Raw genomic sequence first — 19,934 nt, 5'->3', positions numbered from 1 at the left:
CAATCTTGTCATGGAAAAGTTGTACCAATGCAAGAGTACCCACCAGCTTCTGTCTCAATAAAGGATGCAATGATTCCCTTAGTGCTTGGGCAGAAGTTCCTATCCTGGAAGACTGTGCTTGAGCTAGAGCTTCTCTCAAGGAATAGGGTTGGCTTGGAGAACTTAACTGAGAGTTTACTTTCTGCCACAAATAATTCTCTGGCGTTCTATGAGGCTGCATTGATTTAGCCAACACCCAAAAGAAAGGAGAAAGATCATAAAGTTGCTCAAGAAAAACAAGAAACATTGGAATATCAAACTAAAAATATATGCTGGGCTCAAGTGCATTTTATATGCACACTTAAAACACGACAAAAGAGTAAAATTCTACAGCATTACAACATCCAAAAAGTATTGAACTTTACCTCTTGCCGTGATGCCTCAGACAGATAGTTGTTGATGGCTGGAGACAACCTGTCTGAATACTTAGGGGATGCATTTCCATCCCCCACGATACTACGAGAACTGTTTCCAATTATCATACCATCAGCTGGTTTTTTATGCTGCAAAAATACCATTTGACCTCATGTTGGAGGATAAGAATAGCCACTTCCAGTAAAATAAAAATTAATTTGCCAAAATCAGTAAAACACTACAACACACAATTGATATACAATGCATGTCATAAAGGAGACAAAAATAACCTCAAAAAGGATTAAGCTTTCCTCTATAACTTTGAAAAATAATCTGGTTCTTGCAATACTTTGCTGCCAGGCTTTAATCAATGACGCATCATCCAAATTGCGTACAATTTGCAAAACAACAATCAAGATTTCACGCTTTTCAGCAGCACCGAGGTTGTAAAAAACAGGCATTTCATCAAGTATCTGCAAATTAATCTGATAATTAGCATTGCAGAATATCTAGTGTGTCAAAATTATCATATGTTATTAGAAGGGTAATAGACTGATGTATTATTTACAAACATCAATACCAACAAAGATTATCCTTCCATCCTTCACCAATTTGCTCTGAGGCTTTTAGAGAATCTGATTTAGCCGTCACAAAATTTCTTGACAATGGTCATTTTCTCCTCAACTTATTCGCACATATTAACAAAAGAAATAAATTCAAGGCTAGGCTACTGAAGGTCAATGCGCAACAATAATAAAAATCTATGAATTGTAGATAAGTCAAGTACCAGGCCAATAAGTTCAGTTACGGCCTAATAAGTTCTTATTAGCGAAGGAAACACACCTTAAGATTAAAGAAATCAAGACATTTCATACTTTTTTGAGAACAAGTCAATGCTGAAAAATTGAGAGGGAAAAGGAAATTTTTTCCCAATGCTTCATACTGAAAAGTAGTGAATACAGTTCAAGATCGCATCAAAAGAGCACAAGTTATGTACCTGGCTTATCAGCGGGAAATAAAGCTGTGCGATGTATAATTTATCTTCAGGCTTCTGGTAACGAGAATCAAATTCATGTTTGCACATGAGAACCACTAAGATTCTAGCTCCCTGCGTATAAAATTATTAATTAGATGTTTAAAGTATACAGATAACAAGTCCAACCAGGAGATAACATATGTGAGCAAGCTGTTCCACGCAGAGTAAACAAACAAGAAGCAACGACAACAGAAGTTTATTGGTAAACTTACTTTAGCCTTTAGTGACAAGTCATCATGATCTAAGGTGAGGAAAAGCTCTTGTATCAGCACAGACGCAAGATAGTTCCTGCGTATAAATCAAGTTACCAAAATAGATTAACAACAACACTCTACTATGAAGCACAAGGTTAACACTAAATAAAGACATAAGAGTCAATCAGTTGCTCACAGAAGTTTAATGCAACAAACAAAATTAAATGCTGAGGCACAAGACACCTGTAAACCATTATGCGCTCTTATTTTCAAGAAATGTTTCCAGGATGCAATGAAGGATATTAAAGAAAAATATTAACATTAAACACTAAACCCAAATAAAACTGAAAGTAAGAATGATCACAACCACAGGTCACATTTGAAAGAGATGTAATAGGAAACACCCTAGAGAGGGGAAAGTAGTCAGCATTACCAAACTGAGAGCTAGCAGCATAAACAAAGGTAGTATAAAACTCTGTTGATTTGGAACCAAACTAACTAGAATATAGTGCTGGATTACACATACAAAGGTCTACACTGGATTAAAACTCAAACCTTTTGGAACCAAGAGCAATATTAACATTGTTTCTATATTCAAATCAGTCTCTGCATAACAGCTTTCAAGGACTAGCGTAGGCAGCATGAGTTCTTACTCATTCATCCTTTCCATTCCATCAAAATTTGTTTGTACTTCCAATTCTATGCCCAATGGAATCTGATTTCGAATCAAATTAGGTGTTCTTTGACTCCAAATCAAAGCAAAGCCATTCCCTTCCCTAAGAGTCACAGAATTATAACATATCCTTCCAATTCTTTGGATGTAAAGATCTTAGATCTTATGCCTTGCAAGACGTGTTGTCAATCATATATATCAACGAAAAAGAAGATACAATTTATTGTTGCATGAGTGATAACTCTCTTTTGACTCAACGGTCAATCCCTGCTGTACCATCGTTCTTTGTATTATTATTATTCCATTTAATTTAATTATTTTGTTTTCCTTTTTATCTTCAAGGTTTCTTATAAAGACCAGGACAATATACGGGACGGGAATCTGAACATAAAATTACCATACCGCTAAATAGAGAGCAATATAGCGTACATGTATCATTTGACTATTGGACTGTACACCCGTGTGCAGCAAGTTTCTAAAACGTCTACATAATATCTTGTAGGTACAAGGAATTAAAAAATTGAAAAGTATAACAAAAATAATTAAATGAAGAAAGAAATAATTGACTATCAACGATCAATACATTAGACTTCGATCCGAAATATGCGACTTGAAGACTGAAATAACAAGTTACAACAAGAAAGCTGAGCTGAGCAGGAAAGATGATCAGGATTACCTATCAGAAGGGTCTCTTCCTGGCATTTCGACAAAAAGATCATGATCACATATGATCTGTAAATAGGTAAGCTTACAGTCATGAAGAACAGGTTGACATAACCCAGAAAACTTGTCCAAATACAAAGATACCTGAAATGAAAAAAGGAAAAGTAAGTAATCTATGTTGCAAGATTTACAATAGAAATTCAAATTCTCCAAAATTAACGTCAAACAGTTTGTCATCAAAACTAAATGAGATAAGAAAATATCTATAAAGATAAAACATGTATGTGTGTCACTTCCTAAAGATAAATAGATGGTGTCTAAAATAATCTCTATACCCTCTACTCTTCTTCGGATTTTCACCACTTAGAGACAGATCAGATAATCAATAAATATATACACATCATAATTTATAAACATCTCGTTCTGTCCAAATTAAATCATATGGAAAATAGAATATGAAAGTTTTGTGAAGGGAAATTTACAATGACGCCTGACTTCCATCCAAGTTAGGACCACCTTTAAAAGTGTAGGAAAAGTGTTAATGCTCAAGTTGGACTATTTAAATTCTCCTATCAGCTGTTATACTTGATTTTTAACTATTATAAAGATTTATATAATAGAAAACTTTAATTAGTTAGCAGATACTAGGTAGAAGGAATAAAGTTTTTAAGAGGTATCATGGTATAACCATCAAGACGATAAACCAAAAGTAACATAATTAAATTTTACTAATTAAGTTAGATTGAACAAAGTTATGCGTAAAAAGGTTTCTAGAGCTAAGAGTTCTTCAGATTGAGACGCTAGCTCTAAGCACTATTTATATGTTACAGTTAACGCAAAACTTTGGTGATTTAAGGCCCCAATAAATTTAACAAGGTGTGTCTCTTAATCTTCTTATAAATTCAATATAGGATTACGTGAACTACCTGAATTCAACTATTAAATAAAGTTTACTAATGTAATGATGGTTTTGTCTAGGAGGTGATGAAGTTGTTACCTCCTTATATTTAATGCCCCATGACTCTAGCGAGATTATCTTAAAAAGATACGCAGCATGATTGGTGATTGGAAATTTTCCACTTAGGTGACCTAAGGTTTGACATCATTCCACTTTGGTACCCTATAGTTTCAATAATTCCACTTTGGAGCCCTGAGTTTTTAAACTTTGTTTCACTATAGTCCCCAGTAGTTTGATGATTCAATATTGATGTCTTAGTTTTGTACCTTTTTCATTTTGGTACCCTGAAATATATATATTTATGCTCATTTTTGTACTGTCCTATTTACTTTTTGCACAGTTTCAATATTGTAACTAAAATATCTCAAGTTTCGTACTACAAAAAATTATTAAAGTTATATGTTTGGAAACATAAAATCGAAACGAATCTAACAAGACCCCACCTGACTATGTTTTGAAGATCAAAAATATAATTAAATTATAAGATTTCATTTGCATTATAAGATTTCAAATGAAACAAACAAAAGAAAATGAAGGGAGTTAACGTCTATAATCTTATTTCATAACAATGAAAATAATCTTTCTATCTAAGCAATAATAAAAAATAAAAATAAATAAAAAAAAAAAAAAAAACCTTTTGTTTTTGACATCGCTGCCTTTAACTTATACTGGTTAACCTTGTCAATCATTTGTATAAAAAATAAAGAAAAAGTTCCTCTAGCCTCTCCATTTAGAATTTTATTTTTAAAACATGTACTTCAAATTTAATTTGCTCTTCGACTATTCTCTATTAAACATAATTCATATGGCTTTTTTTTTTCCTTTATAAGAAAATAAAATCACATTTTATTCATATAATTATATTATTCAAATTTTAATAAGGAAATAATATTACTAGTTCCTCAAAACAAAGTCACATTTTATTTTGCTCATGGCTATTACATCGAGTGGATAACTTAACTCTTCTTTTAGTAAAATTTAGAAAGATTTTATTTATAAATGAAAAAAATTAGACATGGGATAATTGCTTAAATAATGAGTCATCCCTTTTTTAATAAAATAAAAATAAAAATAGTCACTAGATATATTTCTAAGAATGAGATTGAAAATTGACACAATTAAAAAAAAAAAAATTAAATAAATAAATAAAAACAAACAAACAAACCTAATAATGAAATAAGACTATAGAAGTTAATTGTTTGTTACAAAAATGAGGATTAATATGTTGTTTAGACCACCAAAGTAGGGAAAAAAAAAAGTTAAAACTTCAGTGCACCAAAATGAAATAGTGAAACAAATTACATAACTTTAGGGCACCAAAATGAAATTACTGAAAACATAGGGCACTAGGGTAGAATTACTTCAAACATCACAGCTCCAAAGTGGAACTTTCCCTAGGTGATTTGGTATTGTAATTATTTTTTTATAAGCCTTCACATTGAGAGAAACCACTGCCCTTATTCATACTAAAAAAAATTCCCTTTCCCAATGACAACTTTTTTTGTTTTCCAAAATACTATTGTGCACATTTTATTCAAGAACATGGAGCATGGGCATAAGGCTAAGTAAATATTGAGGAAAGAAGCATACCAACTCAAAAACTTGCCGAGGCTCAACAATAGACAACAGGTCATAGCAAAAGAAGGCCAAGCTACTATTTAAACGCTTTGCTAAGCTTAACCCTTTCTTGCAACGCTCATGTACTTCAGTGATAAGACAATCATAGAGCTGTATAATGCACCTAAAAACTCCTTCTTTCAATTGCATTGGCGGGACATCTTCACCTGTACAATCAAACAAAATTATTAGCTTGGTAATTGATCATATTATGACTAACATAAGTGCTTCTCTCTCGTCATCACATCACTCCCAAAATATTTTGTCTCCACCACCCCAAATGTTCCAATTATTTTGGTTTGGAACAATATTTAATTCCATTCAATATTGATATTTTTCAGCTAGCTAATTTGTGCGTTTTTGTTTTAGCCGCTAAAAGAAATTGTAAAGAAAAAAAATTAGAAGGTGGTCAAGAATGGAGGTGCATAAGACTGTTGGAAGAGAAGGAGAGAGAGTGATTGTGAAAGGTGATGATGAGAGAGAAATAGTGTAACTAGTAAGAGTGTGTCCGTGGGTGGGTAGAATAGGTATAAGAGTATTTTTGTCTTTAACTTTTCTTTTCCACTTCTCCTTAATATGTGCGCCAAAATGAAACATGTCAACTAAATAGAAACGAAGTAATATATTTTCCTTTAAGTACCTAGGTCCTCAATCCTACTTGATTGATCATCAAAAACACCTTTACCATGTGACCTTGATCTTTTCGCTTTTTACATAAACCACCTCAACATACAAAATTTAATAACAAGCTTACCTACAAAATGTCCATGAAAATTGCTATCAAGACAAAATGAAAAGAATCACATGAAATGCCATTGAAAAATACCTGATGGAAGGCTATGATACAAAAGTCGTATTTGTTCCAAAGCCATCGACTTCACAATAAGCTCAAGAAAAAACCAAGACATTGCCAAGACATCATCATATACTGGTCCCACACGATAACCTTTTGCCTATAGACATAAAAACAATAAATCTTCATGGTTAGTTAACATTAATGGTAATGACCTATTGTGTTAAATTGCAAGACAAATAAAAATATAAATATAAAGTGGTTTGTTAGAACATTTTTTTTAATTATTAATAAATCTTTTTTCATGAAACATTTTTCTTAGAAATGGAATTTAACATACACCCTTGTTTCCCTCATAAAAAACCACAGATAAATTTTACAAAACCAAATGGATAACATAAATGCAATGATTCACAATCATTACATACTTTATGCATGGAAAGCATCTTCATCTGTATCTAACTAGATACCAAAGTCAACATACGAAAGGCAACATTTGCAACACACTTATGACAAGCAATCTCTCATGGTAAGATATAAGCCAATTATTTACACTGACTGCAAATCTGCAATTCATCTTAGAGAGATATAAATAGATTGAACTAACCATTTTTTAACCAACCACCCAAACAAAAATTTATTTTAAATTACCACCCCTTAAATTAAATAAATGCTCAGATTACCACCCATTTTGAAAATCCCGTGGGTCTGTGGGCCCTAAGTAACGGCTAAAAATGGCTATTTTCAGCTTTCTAATTGTTTTCCACCCCGATTTTTCCTATAAAGCTCTTCCCCTAATTCAATTTTCAATCCTACTTGCAATTTATCCACAAATTTGAGCTCGTTTGTAATTGCAACCACATCTTCAACAACAAAAGAACTTCAATTCGGATAAGGTAATCTCACTTTTCTGTAAAAATTAGGGTTCTTATGACATTGTAATCGGGGGAATTTGTGGGCTTAATTAATTAGGGAGATAGCGAAGAGAGATGTTCCGCTAACGACGGAGGCGCAGAAGATGGCGGAAAGAGCGGCGATCTTTGCAAATTGAACACGAGATCAAACAATTTGCATCGGAACAATCTTCAACCAAACAATGGCGATGTAACTGAAGAGAGAACAAGCTGTCATATGACACATTGTTAGGAAAATTGGGTATTTGAATCCATAATTGCTCAACAAATACTTGTTTAATAGGATTACGCCGATGTTTGAGGAGTACGAGAAGGTAATTAATCCGATCGTGAAGAGTTTTCCAGTGGGTTTCATTTCAATCGGATTTGAATGGATTAAATCGATTTGATTTGATCTGGTGAGAAATTTCTAATTTGTATGGGTGTTTGATTTGGTGGTATTAAAAATTAGGGTTTTTTTATTGATTTGGGAAGATGAGAAATGTGAAGAAGAGAGAAGAAAGGGGAAGAAATTAGGGTTGGAGGAGAGAGAAAGAAGGTGGGAAAAAGGGAGCTTTAATGGCGGAAGAGGTGGAGTAGGAGGAGGAGATGATGAAGTGAAGAGAAGAGAGGAGAAATAAGAAGGGAAATAACTAAAGTGGGGCCCACAATTCAAATACCCACCGGATTTTCAAAATGGGTGGTACTCTAAGCATTTATTTAATTTAAGGGGTGGTAATTTAAAATACTTCCTCCATTCTTTTATTATTGTACCACTTGCCTTTTTAGGAAGTTTCACAAATATTGCACCATTTCCTCTTTAGGAAAAAAATTATTTGTGTTTACACTACAAATAACATACCCTTACTTTTTCACACTTACTTTTAAATTTATCAATATGTCACATGGGCAATGTTGTATTTTTACCTTTCTCTCTCTTACTTTTTTCCACTACCAAAATATTTGTACCCAACCCCTATGGTGCAATAATAGAAAAAACAGAGGAAGTAATCTTTTTTTTTTGGTGGTTAGTTTGAAAATGGTTACATTTTTGGGTGATAATTTAAAAATTTTCCTTAAAAGAACTCCAACTATTCTTTGTTTGAATAAGAAGCTATGATCTAATAAATACACTGCCAATTTGCCAGCTTCATTTACGATTACAGCTAACATTCCTCTGTAGCTGGCAAAATTACATAACTAACTCATATAGCATGTACTAGTTTTTTTTTGTTTTTTTTTTTTTTTTTTGAAAGGATGTAGCATGTGCTAGTTTATGGAAACATATTTTTTAAAAAAAAAAATATATTGCATTCAACATTGTCCCCCCAATTTCATGCATGAAAACTGTTAAAAAAGACATAGTACCTTACTACGTGCTAAACTTCCCCACACAGTAGAAAGACCAGAATAAACTGGTAACTGGCGGCCACCAAAGTCATCAAAAGCATAATCAACATAGCTAATAAGAAATCGATTTCTTTCTGCATCATCTACCGATTCTTGCTGGACCCTGTGAACAATAGAAGTCTTTCTACTCACTAAAATGATGAGGAGTCAAATCTGTATCCGTCAAAACAAATAATGATTTAAAATGATCTGAAGCTCATAATAGCATAAGCCTCTAAATATAATAATTATTATAAAAAATATACAAAAAAAATAAAAAATAAAAAAAAAACACACACACAGAAGGATACATCAATGTGAATGGCTAAATGCAAATTGAATATATACCCTATATCTTGTTAGTTATGACAGCAACTAGTGTATTATTTTTTCTTTTCTAGTAATTTCTTGCATTTATTTTCCACATAATCTCATGGGAAATGCACATACAAGGTACATGAACAAAGATCCTCTAAAAGAAAAAAGTATCAATGCAAAGAAGGAATGTCATGTAAACTGCAAAGTAGCAAATGCCGATCAGCAGAAATAAGTGTCACTGGATAGAAGGAATGTCAATCAAATTGCAAACGAAAGAATGTCAAGTACATTGCAAAATTGTCTACAAGCAATCTCTTTGCATCAACACCACTAGTCCAAGGATCTGTTGGAAAGACTCAATATCAGTAGACATAATAAAAGAAATTGTTAATCCCAATTGAAATTTTTGTCTGCACATAGTTTTACCCAAGGCACATATTTCTCCATACTACCTGTCTAACTGGATAACACTCAATCTTCCTACCTTTGAAACAGCATGTATTTATTATCCTTTTCATATATTAAAAAGTAATATGCATATGACTTCTCGGTGCTTCCTATGAGATAATACATGAGGAACATATAGTTTTAAGTGAATATTTTCTCTACATTATCCTTTTTGCTCGTCCATCTCTTATACATGCTCTTATGTACAGTGATAAATTTAAATCAATAACTTTGTGGGGCATGGACCCACTTTTTACAGATAAGCCCCACTTACATTAGCTAGACAAAGAAATCATGTTGTTTTGGTCATTTTGGGTCCACTATGCCTTCGGGTCGGGCTTGGATTGGTTCGGGTTGGGTTGGGTCAATTTGAGTTTTGGGTATAATCGAGTCATTAGATGGTTGGGTCGTGTCATTTTTGATTATGTAAAATCTCAATTTAAGATCAAGTCAAAAGAATTGGTCTAGTTCAGATCAGGTCATTCGGATTAGGTCGAGTATTAAGGTCAAGTTTGAATCAAATCATTTCAGATCAAGTTAACCATTGAACATTCAGGTCCTTCAATCTAGTATTAATAAACTGGGTCGTTTAGAGCTTAATCTTACACAATGAATTCAAGATAAATGAAAAGGAATCGAGTCAGTTTAGTTCAGGTTTTTTTGATTAAAGTCTGTTCGGGTCATTCTGGTTGAAACCAGTTGAGGTCATTTCGTGTAATAGAGTCTGTTCAGGACCTTTGAAACAGCATGTATTTATTATCCTTTTCATATATTAAAAAGTAATATGCATATGACTTCTCGGTGCTTCCTATGAGATAATACATGAGGAACATATAGTTTTAAGTGAATATTTTCTCTACATTATCCTCTTTGCTCATCCATCTCTTATACATGCTCTTATGTACAATGATAAATTTAAATCAATAACTTTGTGGGGCATGGACCCACTTTTTACAGATAAGCCCCACTTACATTAGCTAGACAAAGAAATCATGTTGTTTTGGTCATTTTGGGTCCACTATGCCTTCGGGTCAGGCTTGGATTGGTTCGGGTTGGGTTGGGTCAATTTGAGTTTTGGGTATAATCGGGTCATTAGATGGTTGGGTCATGTCATTTTTGATTATGTAAAATCTCAATTTAAGATCAAGTCAAAAGAATTGGTCTAGTTCAGATCAGGTCATTCGGATTAGGTCGAGTATTAAGGTCAAGTTTGAATCAAATCATTTCAGATCAAGTTAACCATTGAACATTCAGGTCCTTCAATCTAGTATTAATAAACTGGGTCGTTTAGAGCTTAATCTTACACAATGAATTCAAGATAAATAAAAAGGAATCGAGTCAGTTTAGTTCAGGTTTTTTTGATTAAAGTCTGTTTGGGTCATTCTGGTTGAAACCAGTTGAGGTCATTTCGTGTAATAGAGTCTGTTCAGGACCTTCAAGTCAATTAATACAGGTTAAATCGAGTCAGTTAATTCAGGTATTGCGTAACTTCTGAGTCAGATCACTTCGGGTATTGGTCAAAAGCAGGTCAACTCCAATTTGGGTCGGGTCGGGTTTGGTCACAATTCAGGTATTTTGGGTTGGGAAATCGGCTGGATCAGTTTTCCAGGTCTACCATTAGCACACTACGTCACTTGCAAAAGTTTTGATAGCCCAACTAGAAACGGATAGAGCAAATTGCCTGACATGAATAACACTTCTAGAACTACCGAGTCAAGACAGAGGATCATACCGAGTTAAGATATTAACCATAGCTCTAAATGCAGCAACCTGCATGCAAAGGTAAAAAAAAAAACTAAAATAAAATAAAAAGAAAGAAAAAAGAGCAATACTGTATGAAATTATAGCACTTTGAAACAAATCCTTGAATGAAAAAAAAAACAGCAAAAACATTTTTTTTTAAGTAATACACCCTATTCACAGGTTTGGCATTTTTGATAAACTTTGATTCTAAAAAAGAAGAGGTATTCAGTGATATCAGAGTCTTCTATAGCATTCAATGAATTCTCTTTTGACATTAGGTTGCTGGCAACATCATATATATCACTAAAACCCCTACTGGCTACTGCACTCGTACAAATCCATTAAAAAATCAGCCTCTGACTATCCGTAATTTATCTGGGCAAAGGTTTTGCATGGTATTACTTAATTAAATATCTGGCAGGTGATTTTATGATCATTGACCAAACGATGCACAACCCAAAATCATGTCAATCGTCCTATACAAACTATCTTCTGCACGCAATAGGTGTTTCTGTTATTAGCCCTTTGTTCGTATAAGAAAATTGGTTTCCCTACCCCCACCCCAAAGTTCATTAGATAAGAGAATACTTCATGATAGATTACTTGAGACTTTAGAGTTATGTGCTTAAACTCCTTTTAGAAATATATATAACCACCACTTCGTAATTATTTTAAAGTAAAAAGAGAAAGCAACTTTAATCAAGGATGGATCTATGACAACGCCAAGTGAGGAGTTTGAAGAAATTATCATGGTTGAACAGATACTGTAAATGATGGATCCATAAGATGCCAAAGACAGAACAAGGAAGCATACCTTAATAGTTCTGCAATGGAGAAATAGGAACAAGAATCTTCCAAAGTGTTACAGAAAAAATTGGGTCCTACCACGTTATACACAGTTTACTGATTGGCATGGGAATCCGTAATGCCAGCACACTACTTTGTCCCATGAGTGGCATTATGGATTCCCAAGCCAATCAGTAAACTGTGTATAACGTGGTAGGACCCAATTTTTCTTTTGAGTAAACTGTGTATAATGGGCCATGACTATCTCGCTCAAGGTTGTATTACCAGACATTTAATAATTTCTCAACAACCACAAAACTCAAAGAGTGCCAAGACAATCTCCCAAATTGTTTCTAGCCTAATCTCAAAACATACATAATGACCTACAAACACATCACATATAATTTGAGCACACAAACTCAAAAGAAATACCTAAAGAAACATTTACATTATCTAAGAGTAGAAGCGTTCCAGAAGATTTTCCCATTTAATGTGAACAGATCGGAGGATCAAGATATCTAACAGCCAGTCAATGCACATGCAGATTAAAGAAGGGTTGGATATCATAATATGATCATGTCTATATAGCAATGTGATCAATGCCCGTTTTACTTTCAAGCATCTATGAAGCATTAGGAAGACAAGTCACGGAGTCCTCATGAAATAGATGATTGAGCAGTACAAGGGAATGGAATAAGGAAACAGTGACGATCACAGCATCTGTGTTTCTTAATTACTTAAGATATATATATCAAGGATAGATGAAAATATGGCAGCTTAGATGCAAGAAAATTTTTTTTTTTTTTTGACGGGAGGATGCAAGAGAAATGAAACAAAGGAAAAGAAGCAATAAAATATTGAGCAATTTGTCTCTTGAATCTCAAACGACAATAAATATCTGTACAATGCACGATTACATGTTTGTAGCAGCTAACCATTAAACACCCACAAAATTCAAAAGATATTTTAACAAGCACGTGGTTAATCAAGACGTGTTTTCAAAAAATCACAGTTCAGTTTTGTCAATTCAACAGATGCAGAAAATATAATAAGAGCACCTGAAGGGTTTCACCACCATTTCCAATTAGATGGAGAAGCATATTTAGTATTGGGTGAAGAAATTGAAGCAAGGCAGTGGAATCAACATTCTTGAAACTATTAATGGCCTGCGCAGAAGAAGAGGTGTAAAAAAATAAGGATCAAGTAACAGTAACAATGCAATTTTCCACTAATACATAGAATTGGATTTATTTATTTTTTTATCTTTTTTGTTTGTTTTTTTTTTTTTTTTTTACTATGAGGCTTTGCAACTTACTTAATTAGATTTATGATATACTCGTATATGGTACAAAGTAATATAGAGATGTAACAAAGAGTAAATCATGGCAAAATAAAAAAGGCGTAGAAACAGAGCTCATAATTGTCTACTACAATTTGAACTGAAGTAGGAAAAGGGAAATGAAAATTTTCAGTAACTGCGACAGAAACAAAATTTCGTATATAAATATGATGGAAGAGATCACCACTAGAAAAATAGAGACTATGCCACCATATCTAAGATAATTATGACACATTTCTCACAACTGAAGATTTAAAAACTAAGGCCATCTTAACAGGCTTAAAAAACAAGAATTTAAACCTGAACTCTAGTAGTTGAGATAAGCGTGTTATTCGCCCCACTCAAATTTAACATCTAAGATAATTATGACACATTTCTCACTACTGAAGATTTAATAACTAAGGCCATCTTAAAAACTAAGAATTTAAACCTGAACTCTAGTAGTTGAGATAAACAAGTTATTTGCCCCACTCAAATTTAACATCTACAAATTCTTTCTGTCCCCAACTAAAAGTCCCATCAATCCCAAAAATATTGGCCCTAAATATTAGCCCCATGTCTCATTTGGGTTTTACACTTTTAACCCAAAAAAAAATCCCTCTATGTCTCATTATACTTTCTTTCACAACCTGTAAAAACAATAAATTATTTCCACTACCATCTATTTATATTCACCTTTAATCAGCAATAACCGACTACAATTCCTCCTTAAAAACAAATTATTTTTTTTTTCAAGGAAAGAGGCAACAATATATTAGAAGCTGACAAATGAGTGCCTCAAAGAGCAGAAATTGTCCACTGATCAGAATGTAAATTACATATTATGCCAGTTCCCTTGAACCTCCTCAGTTGAATAGTTCTCAAGGACCTTGCCACCATAAAGATGTTAGATAAGCTACTTTGTCCCAAACTATTTAAAAGGCAAGCTCTTGCCCTTACCAAGTCCACATAGGGGTATCAATTTGGGTCAATGGTTCAATTTTAGGTTGAGTGGGATTAAAATGGGTTCAAATCGCTAAAGTGGATTAGTTCGGTTTGGTTTATTTTTTTTAAAAAAAAAAGTTTCTATTTGGGTCGGGTCCTAAATGGGGCAGGTTGCAATCGGTTCAGGTCTTATTCGATTTGGTTGAAATGGGGTTGGCTTGAATTTGAAAACAGGTTTACCAGGATTAGAACGGGTTTCAGCTCAAATCAAATCAGGTCATATCAGGATTGAGTAATAATCGAGTTGGTTATCTGGATAGAGGGTGGGAACGAGTCGGGTCATAAATAAGTCGGGTACTAGACAAGTCGAGTTAATCAGGTAGTGGGTAGCAAATAGCAATGGGCCGGATCAAATTTGTGTCGGGTCCTAAACAATCCGAGATAATCATGCAGCGGGTATGAACGAATTGGGTCAAAATCGAGCCAAGACATAAACAAGTTGAATTGATCGGGTAACAAATTAGAACGGGCCGAGTTGTAATTGAGCAGATCATAAACACCCTAGATTAATAGGTTGGAACATGTTCAGTCATAATTAATATGGGTCATGAACAAGTTGGGTTGATCAAATAGTGGCAGAATGAAGCATAGAACTACGTGAGAGGGCAAAAATAATTATTATGAAATTTGTTGTATTTACTTATATTATACTCCCTCCACATTATTAAGTGCATGTTTCTAGTATTTTACAGGATTTAAGGAGAATGGATAAAGTATATGATGTTCTGGAATGTAAGGAAATTTTATATAGGAAGTACATAATGATATTTAATGATGATCTCGATATATGTGTATTTAATACTTTATGAGCTATGTTTAAGATCATTTAATGGCATGAAAATGTGAAGAAAATTATTTTGGGACAAAGGGAGTATTATAAAGATATAATTGGAGCACTGATCACAAATGATCCAAATACTAAACCACACGGATAATAACAATTGCACACAATTTAAGATAATTTGAGCAAAGGAAGTCTTAAGCATAGATCACAATTTAAAAGAAATAAGATCTAATTACCTCAAGAAGCTCTGATCCCCATGGAGGGCTTGTCCGAAGGATGTGCCTGTCATACTCAAGAAAGAAATCCCTTATGCGCTCATTAGTAGGATACAAAGAGGAACATAACCTCAATCGCAATCTGAAGACATTCTTCCCATCCTCCAAATAGTCAAGCCTCTCCTAAATAACAATGTGCGTACATAGGTGTTTCAGATTTTTATAATATAAAAAATAAAAAAGAATGTAACAGATTTTCAAAATACAAAAAATAAATAAAAAGAAAAAAGGGAAGTTTATTTAGAATTGGTTCTCATTGATATGTATATGTTTCATGCGCTTAAAGTAAAGACCAATAACATTAAATCTTACCAGATTTGTTCTTTCTTCTCACTTTAGGCTCATACACACACACACACACACCCCTTCCATAACAAAACAAGTCCAAACGGATTTAATGCAATACTCATCAAAGTCAAATGGTTCATAGGGGACTTATGCAACCAAGATCACATTGATAGAACCATTTAAATTTAAAATTTTTAAATAAAAAAATAATGCAATGCCTGTTCAAAATTATTTTCTTAATTAAAAACAACGAATCTAGCACATGAAACTTCTAAAAATATTACCATAAATGTTAACGATGCATGATACTAATAGGAAAAAATTTACGGAACACGATGGAGTTATACCTTCCCCGCATCTTGAAGATAATGTGGAACAAGCTCTCTCATGATGGGCAGAGAAATTTCAGATCTTGACCTGAGTTAAAAAAACAGGAATCATTTTAGAATGTCAGCAACACTAGTATATGGCTTGTAATGATTGGAGCTCCTCCATCTCATAATGTTGGTAAATTTTTCTATGGTAGTTCAAAATCACAAATAAGATAACCTTGGGAACACAAATAAGATATATGAGTTATTATGGCATGCAAAATAATAGATGCATGGTACCTAAGAAAAAATGAATTTTTAAAGTATTACATACTTCAACAAACAAAGGTGTGTGTGTGTGTGTGTGTGTGTGTTGTGTGTGACTCGCTGCACCTGCACATTAGTCTCCGTCAATGCACGTCTTCGAGTGTCGTCTACACTTTCAGAATGGCTTATGCAATACACTTCTTGTAAATTATTTTAATTTCTATTTTCCTTGTATTAATTTCTAGGATTTTTTTTAAAAGATATTGTAAATACTCAAAGAGACTTATTTCTCCTTTCAGATTGTAATAAGATATCTACATATACTTTCTCTGTTTTTCAATACTTGCAACACACACTTTTTCACAGTAATTAAGAAAAGTGGGCCATGAGCTTTTTAAATAAGGGTAATAGTACAACTTTCACCAAAATAAAAACTTTCCAAACATAGTGTGTTGCAAGTATTAAAAACAGAAGAAGTATATTTTATTAATTTTTGGCAAACTGGCGGTGGTCCTCCCTCTTCCTAATTTCTTATCTTCTCAGTAAGAAAAAATTCTCCCTCATATATTGTTTACTTTATTGTGCCACATATGTTCCAAAACCCTCCCGCTTATAACATTAATCCTTCTACACAATTGGTCTATGATATATAATGACTGCACTTGATTAAATAAAAGAACTATGAAGATTAAGAAGCATAAAAGAACTTTGATACTGTCAAAGTTAAAAAATGACAATAAGACAAGAATCAAATTATGAAAGAACAAGTTCTTACTGAGCATATGTAGACAGTGGGAGTGCAGCATAGCCAATCACCACCTACAGCAGAATATTAGATAGTCCCATTCAGGCATGATGAAAGTAGGAAAAACGTGGACATCAAGAAAACAGTGGCAACCTAAGAAGTTTTGTTGTTTTTAGGATGATATACAGAATATATATAGCAAACTAAGAGCTTACCGGTTTCGGAGCTTCCAATTTAGTTTGAAGGTCAACATGAAGGAAAGTGAACAAAAGGTGATGCAGTGGGGTCCATATAGGTGGCAAGGAGACTTTGATTTCATCATGATAGCAACCAACCCTTGCACCAACTGCAACTTGTGTATGAGCCCACTTCTCTAGTGATGCACCAGGCTCCCTGGGGTATGTTGCCTAGAATAAATGACAAGTAAACTTAGGGAATAAACTTCCATGAGACAATTAAGAGTATGATCAAACTATAGTTACTAACCTCCAGAGGCTGTCGTCGAATATCTGTGTCATCTTTTCGAAGCTCTATTCGTATAAACAGATTCCTTTTTCGACTCAAACTGACAGTCAATGGATACACATAGAGACAGTGGAAAAGTTGCAAGAAAGGTTCATTCCTTGTAGTTGCACGGAAGTCAAAGGCATGGAACTGCAATTTGCATTCAATGAGTAATTACTAATTATCTTAGCTTTACACTCTCAATATCTATTTTAGGTATCAATGATGTTCTTTTTCAGAATTTACAGACAAAGCACCAGGGTAAGAACGAAGAGGAAAATCAACAAAAATAGTAGACAGAGAGAGGGGCAGAGGAGAGGTTAGGTTTATTTAGTTACAAACAATCAAAATGAACAATATTATAATCTTCTTACTTTCCAGTTAAGGGTATTCTATAATCTTCCTGCTTTCCAGTTAAGGCTATTCTATAATCATCCTACTTTCCAGTTAAGGGTATTCTATAATCTTCCTACATATGCTTTATATCTTCAATGGCAAAGGAAATTTTCTTACTTTAACCCTTCCATAACAACACATGGTCCACTTATACTATATAGTAATACAAATGTCTCTATAATCTATAATCAAACTACATCTGCTTTATTAATCCCATGTTCTACTTTGTAATGTTTACTCGGTATTTTGAAGTATTTATACAAGGGAATATAGTTTTTTGTTGAGTACATGGAGTACCAGTGTTACAAATTTTGAATTTTGCCATTTTCCTTGCTAATTTTTTTTTAAAAAAATTAGCAAAATCATAATCTATGCGATTCATAATAAGAAAATAGCTCCACAAGATGAATTCCCAGTTTCCCACCGAAGCCTGTTTTATACAAAAGAAAAAAGGCAATCTAATGGCAAACCAGATTGATCTCAGCAACAGCATCAGCAGAGATATTAAAACAAATACCACATTGATAATTATAGCAAACTTACTACCTCCGATTGGGAATCATGGTTCTCATAAGCCTTTAAACCATTTCGAGCAGATTCTTTTCCATCTGCAAAACAATTTTTTGATCTGGTGCTCTGAGACCTTTCCACATTGTTACTTGGTTCCTGTGATATATCTTGAATACTCTCTCCCATATCAAAGGATTCATTAGTCATACTGCCACTCTCTGAGCCATTTTCAAAGTTGAGATGCCCAGCGTGTAGCTTCTCAATCTCCAGTCTCAACATACCTCTAACAGGCTTATGGATCTTTCTTTTAGGATCCTAGAAGAAAATAATGAACTTTCAAAGAAAACAGATGAAGGTAACAGAAAGTTTGTATTCTAATATAAACTACAAGCAACAACAAGAGGCACTATACAAATGGAAAAGCACATCAAAGTTTTTCAGCCTTTCCAAGGCTACGCAGCACAAAGTTATCACCCAGAACTCTGTACCTATCAAGCATATCAGATGATAAGAAGGAGAAATGATGATAAACACAACAGACCTGCAGAGAATCCTCTGTATAGCTCTCCTTGACTTTATTCAAATTTGATATTTCAACAATGATTGAACTCCCACTCAAATAACCCAACTTTCCATCTAATGTGATTTTTGTAGTAGACTCTGATACACCCTCATGGAAACTAGAACCAGATACACTCGGTGCCAGAGGGCTACTGGGAGAAGCAGTTCCACCAGAGGTTCCAGCGATGGTATTGTCAAATAATGGTACCATAGCCCACGCAAATGACTCTCTGTAAGGCATTACTCGAGACCAAACCAGCAATTTTTGCCTCTCTCTCTCACTAAGCTGTATCTGAAAATAAGAAAAGCATTATTTAAGTCAAAGATTAAAGATTAACATAATAATGTGCTCAAGGCACAAGCATCACAAAGATTAAAAAAATTATTCTAAGTCAAATCTAGAAATTCAAAGCTTATAATAGATGGGATACGCACTGGTTCTTTTCGGGAGTAGACAGACGAAGTGATGCCTCCTTCTTCAGTGGCAGGCTTCTCCAGCTGGATCAACAAGCAAACTGATGCTGAGGGAGCATCTAGGTAGAATATTGCTCGAGAGTCATTTGAAATACCAGACTGCAAACAGGTGGAATATAAGAAGGCAGTAAGTGTCTGGAAGATTCTCATAGCTTACTCAAGAAATGCAGACTTGGATAAAGAATATAATTCTGGAAGGGAATGCACAATAAAATTTCTTTTGCTTTCCACTTTTAGAATTCAAAATGACAATGTGTCAAGATGTTGAACATGGCTTGAAATGCAATACTGCTCTTCCATAGCTTACATTTTCCATTTCTGCAGGGAGCACCTGGAAAATGAAGTCCTCTGATAACTTCTCTCTTTTCTCTTTGTTATATAAGCAAATAGTTCCATAGAATGGTTCTGCAAAGATCAAATAAAAAATTTAAAAAGACATAACAGTAATAATATAGTTTGTAGTACACAAGAAAATTATAAACGATCTTTGCTAGATATTTTTGATAAACGATGCATGGAAAAAATAAAATACAGATGGTTCCATGAAAGTTATACATTTTCTTCATTACTCCTCTTATTTGACTTCTACACTA

The 19,934-nt window shown here is 33.7% G+C and overlaps 1 protein-coding gene across 2 annotated transcripts in view; it reads right to left on the bottom strand.

Moving 5' to 3' along the window:
- The window catches only part of LOC145639077 (guanine nucleotide exchange factor SPIKE 1-like), a 28,506-nt gene that overhangs the window by 4,770 nt on the left and 3,802 nt on the right, over positions 1-19,934 (bottom strand). The window contains exons 6-25 of one of the 2 annotated variants that reach the window (XM_081690213.1): positions 19,649-19,746; positions 19,303-19,440; positions 18,848-19,159; positions 18,340-18,621; positions 17,383-17,550; positions 17,112-17,303; positions 16,927-16,970; positions 15,921-15,990; positions 15,247-15,408; positions 12,962-13,069; positions 11,107-11,144; positions 8,589-8,733; positions 6,361-6,487; positions 5,508-5,701; positions 2,973-3,103; positions 1,642-1,717; positions 1,391-1,501; positions 684-866; positions 405-542; positions 44-214 (exon numbers count right to left, since the gene is read on the bottom strand). In XM_081690213.1, the coding sequence (XP_081546339.1) occupies positions 44-214; positions 405-542; positions 684-866; positions 1,391-1,501; positions 1,642-1,717; positions 2,973-3,103; positions 5,508-5,701; positions 6,361-6,487; positions 8,589-8,733; positions 11,107-11,144; positions 12,962-13,069; positions 15,247-15,408; positions 15,921-15,990; positions 16,927-16,970; positions 17,112-17,303; positions 17,383-17,550; positions 18,340-18,621; positions 18,848-19,159; positions 19,303-19,440; positions 19,649-19,746 (2,888 nt within the window). The remainder of the gene's footprint in view (positions 1-43; positions 215-404; positions 543-683; positions 867-1,390; positions 1,502-1,641; positions 1,718-2,972; positions 3,104-5,507; positions 5,702-6,360; positions 6,488-8,588; positions 8,734-11,106; positions 11,145-12,961; positions 13,070-15,246; positions 15,409-15,920; positions 15,991-16,926; positions 16,971-17,111; positions 17,304-17,382; positions 17,551-18,339; positions 18,622-18,847; positions 19,160-19,302; positions 19,441-19,648; positions 19,747-19,934) is intronic. The other variant, XM_081690214.1, reaches the window with a different exon arrangement.

Source organism: Chenopodium album, chromosome 7 (assembly GCF_948465745.1).
Source record: "Chenopodium album chromosome 7, dcCheAlbu1.1, whole genome shotgun sequence".
Lineage (NCBI taxonomy): Eukaryota > Viridiplantae > Streptophyta > Magnoliopsida > Caryophyllales > Amaranthaceae > Chenopodium > Chenopodium album.
The sequence above is the reverse complement of the archived record's forward strand: the minus strand, read 5'-3'. Positions and strand labels throughout refer to the sequence as shown.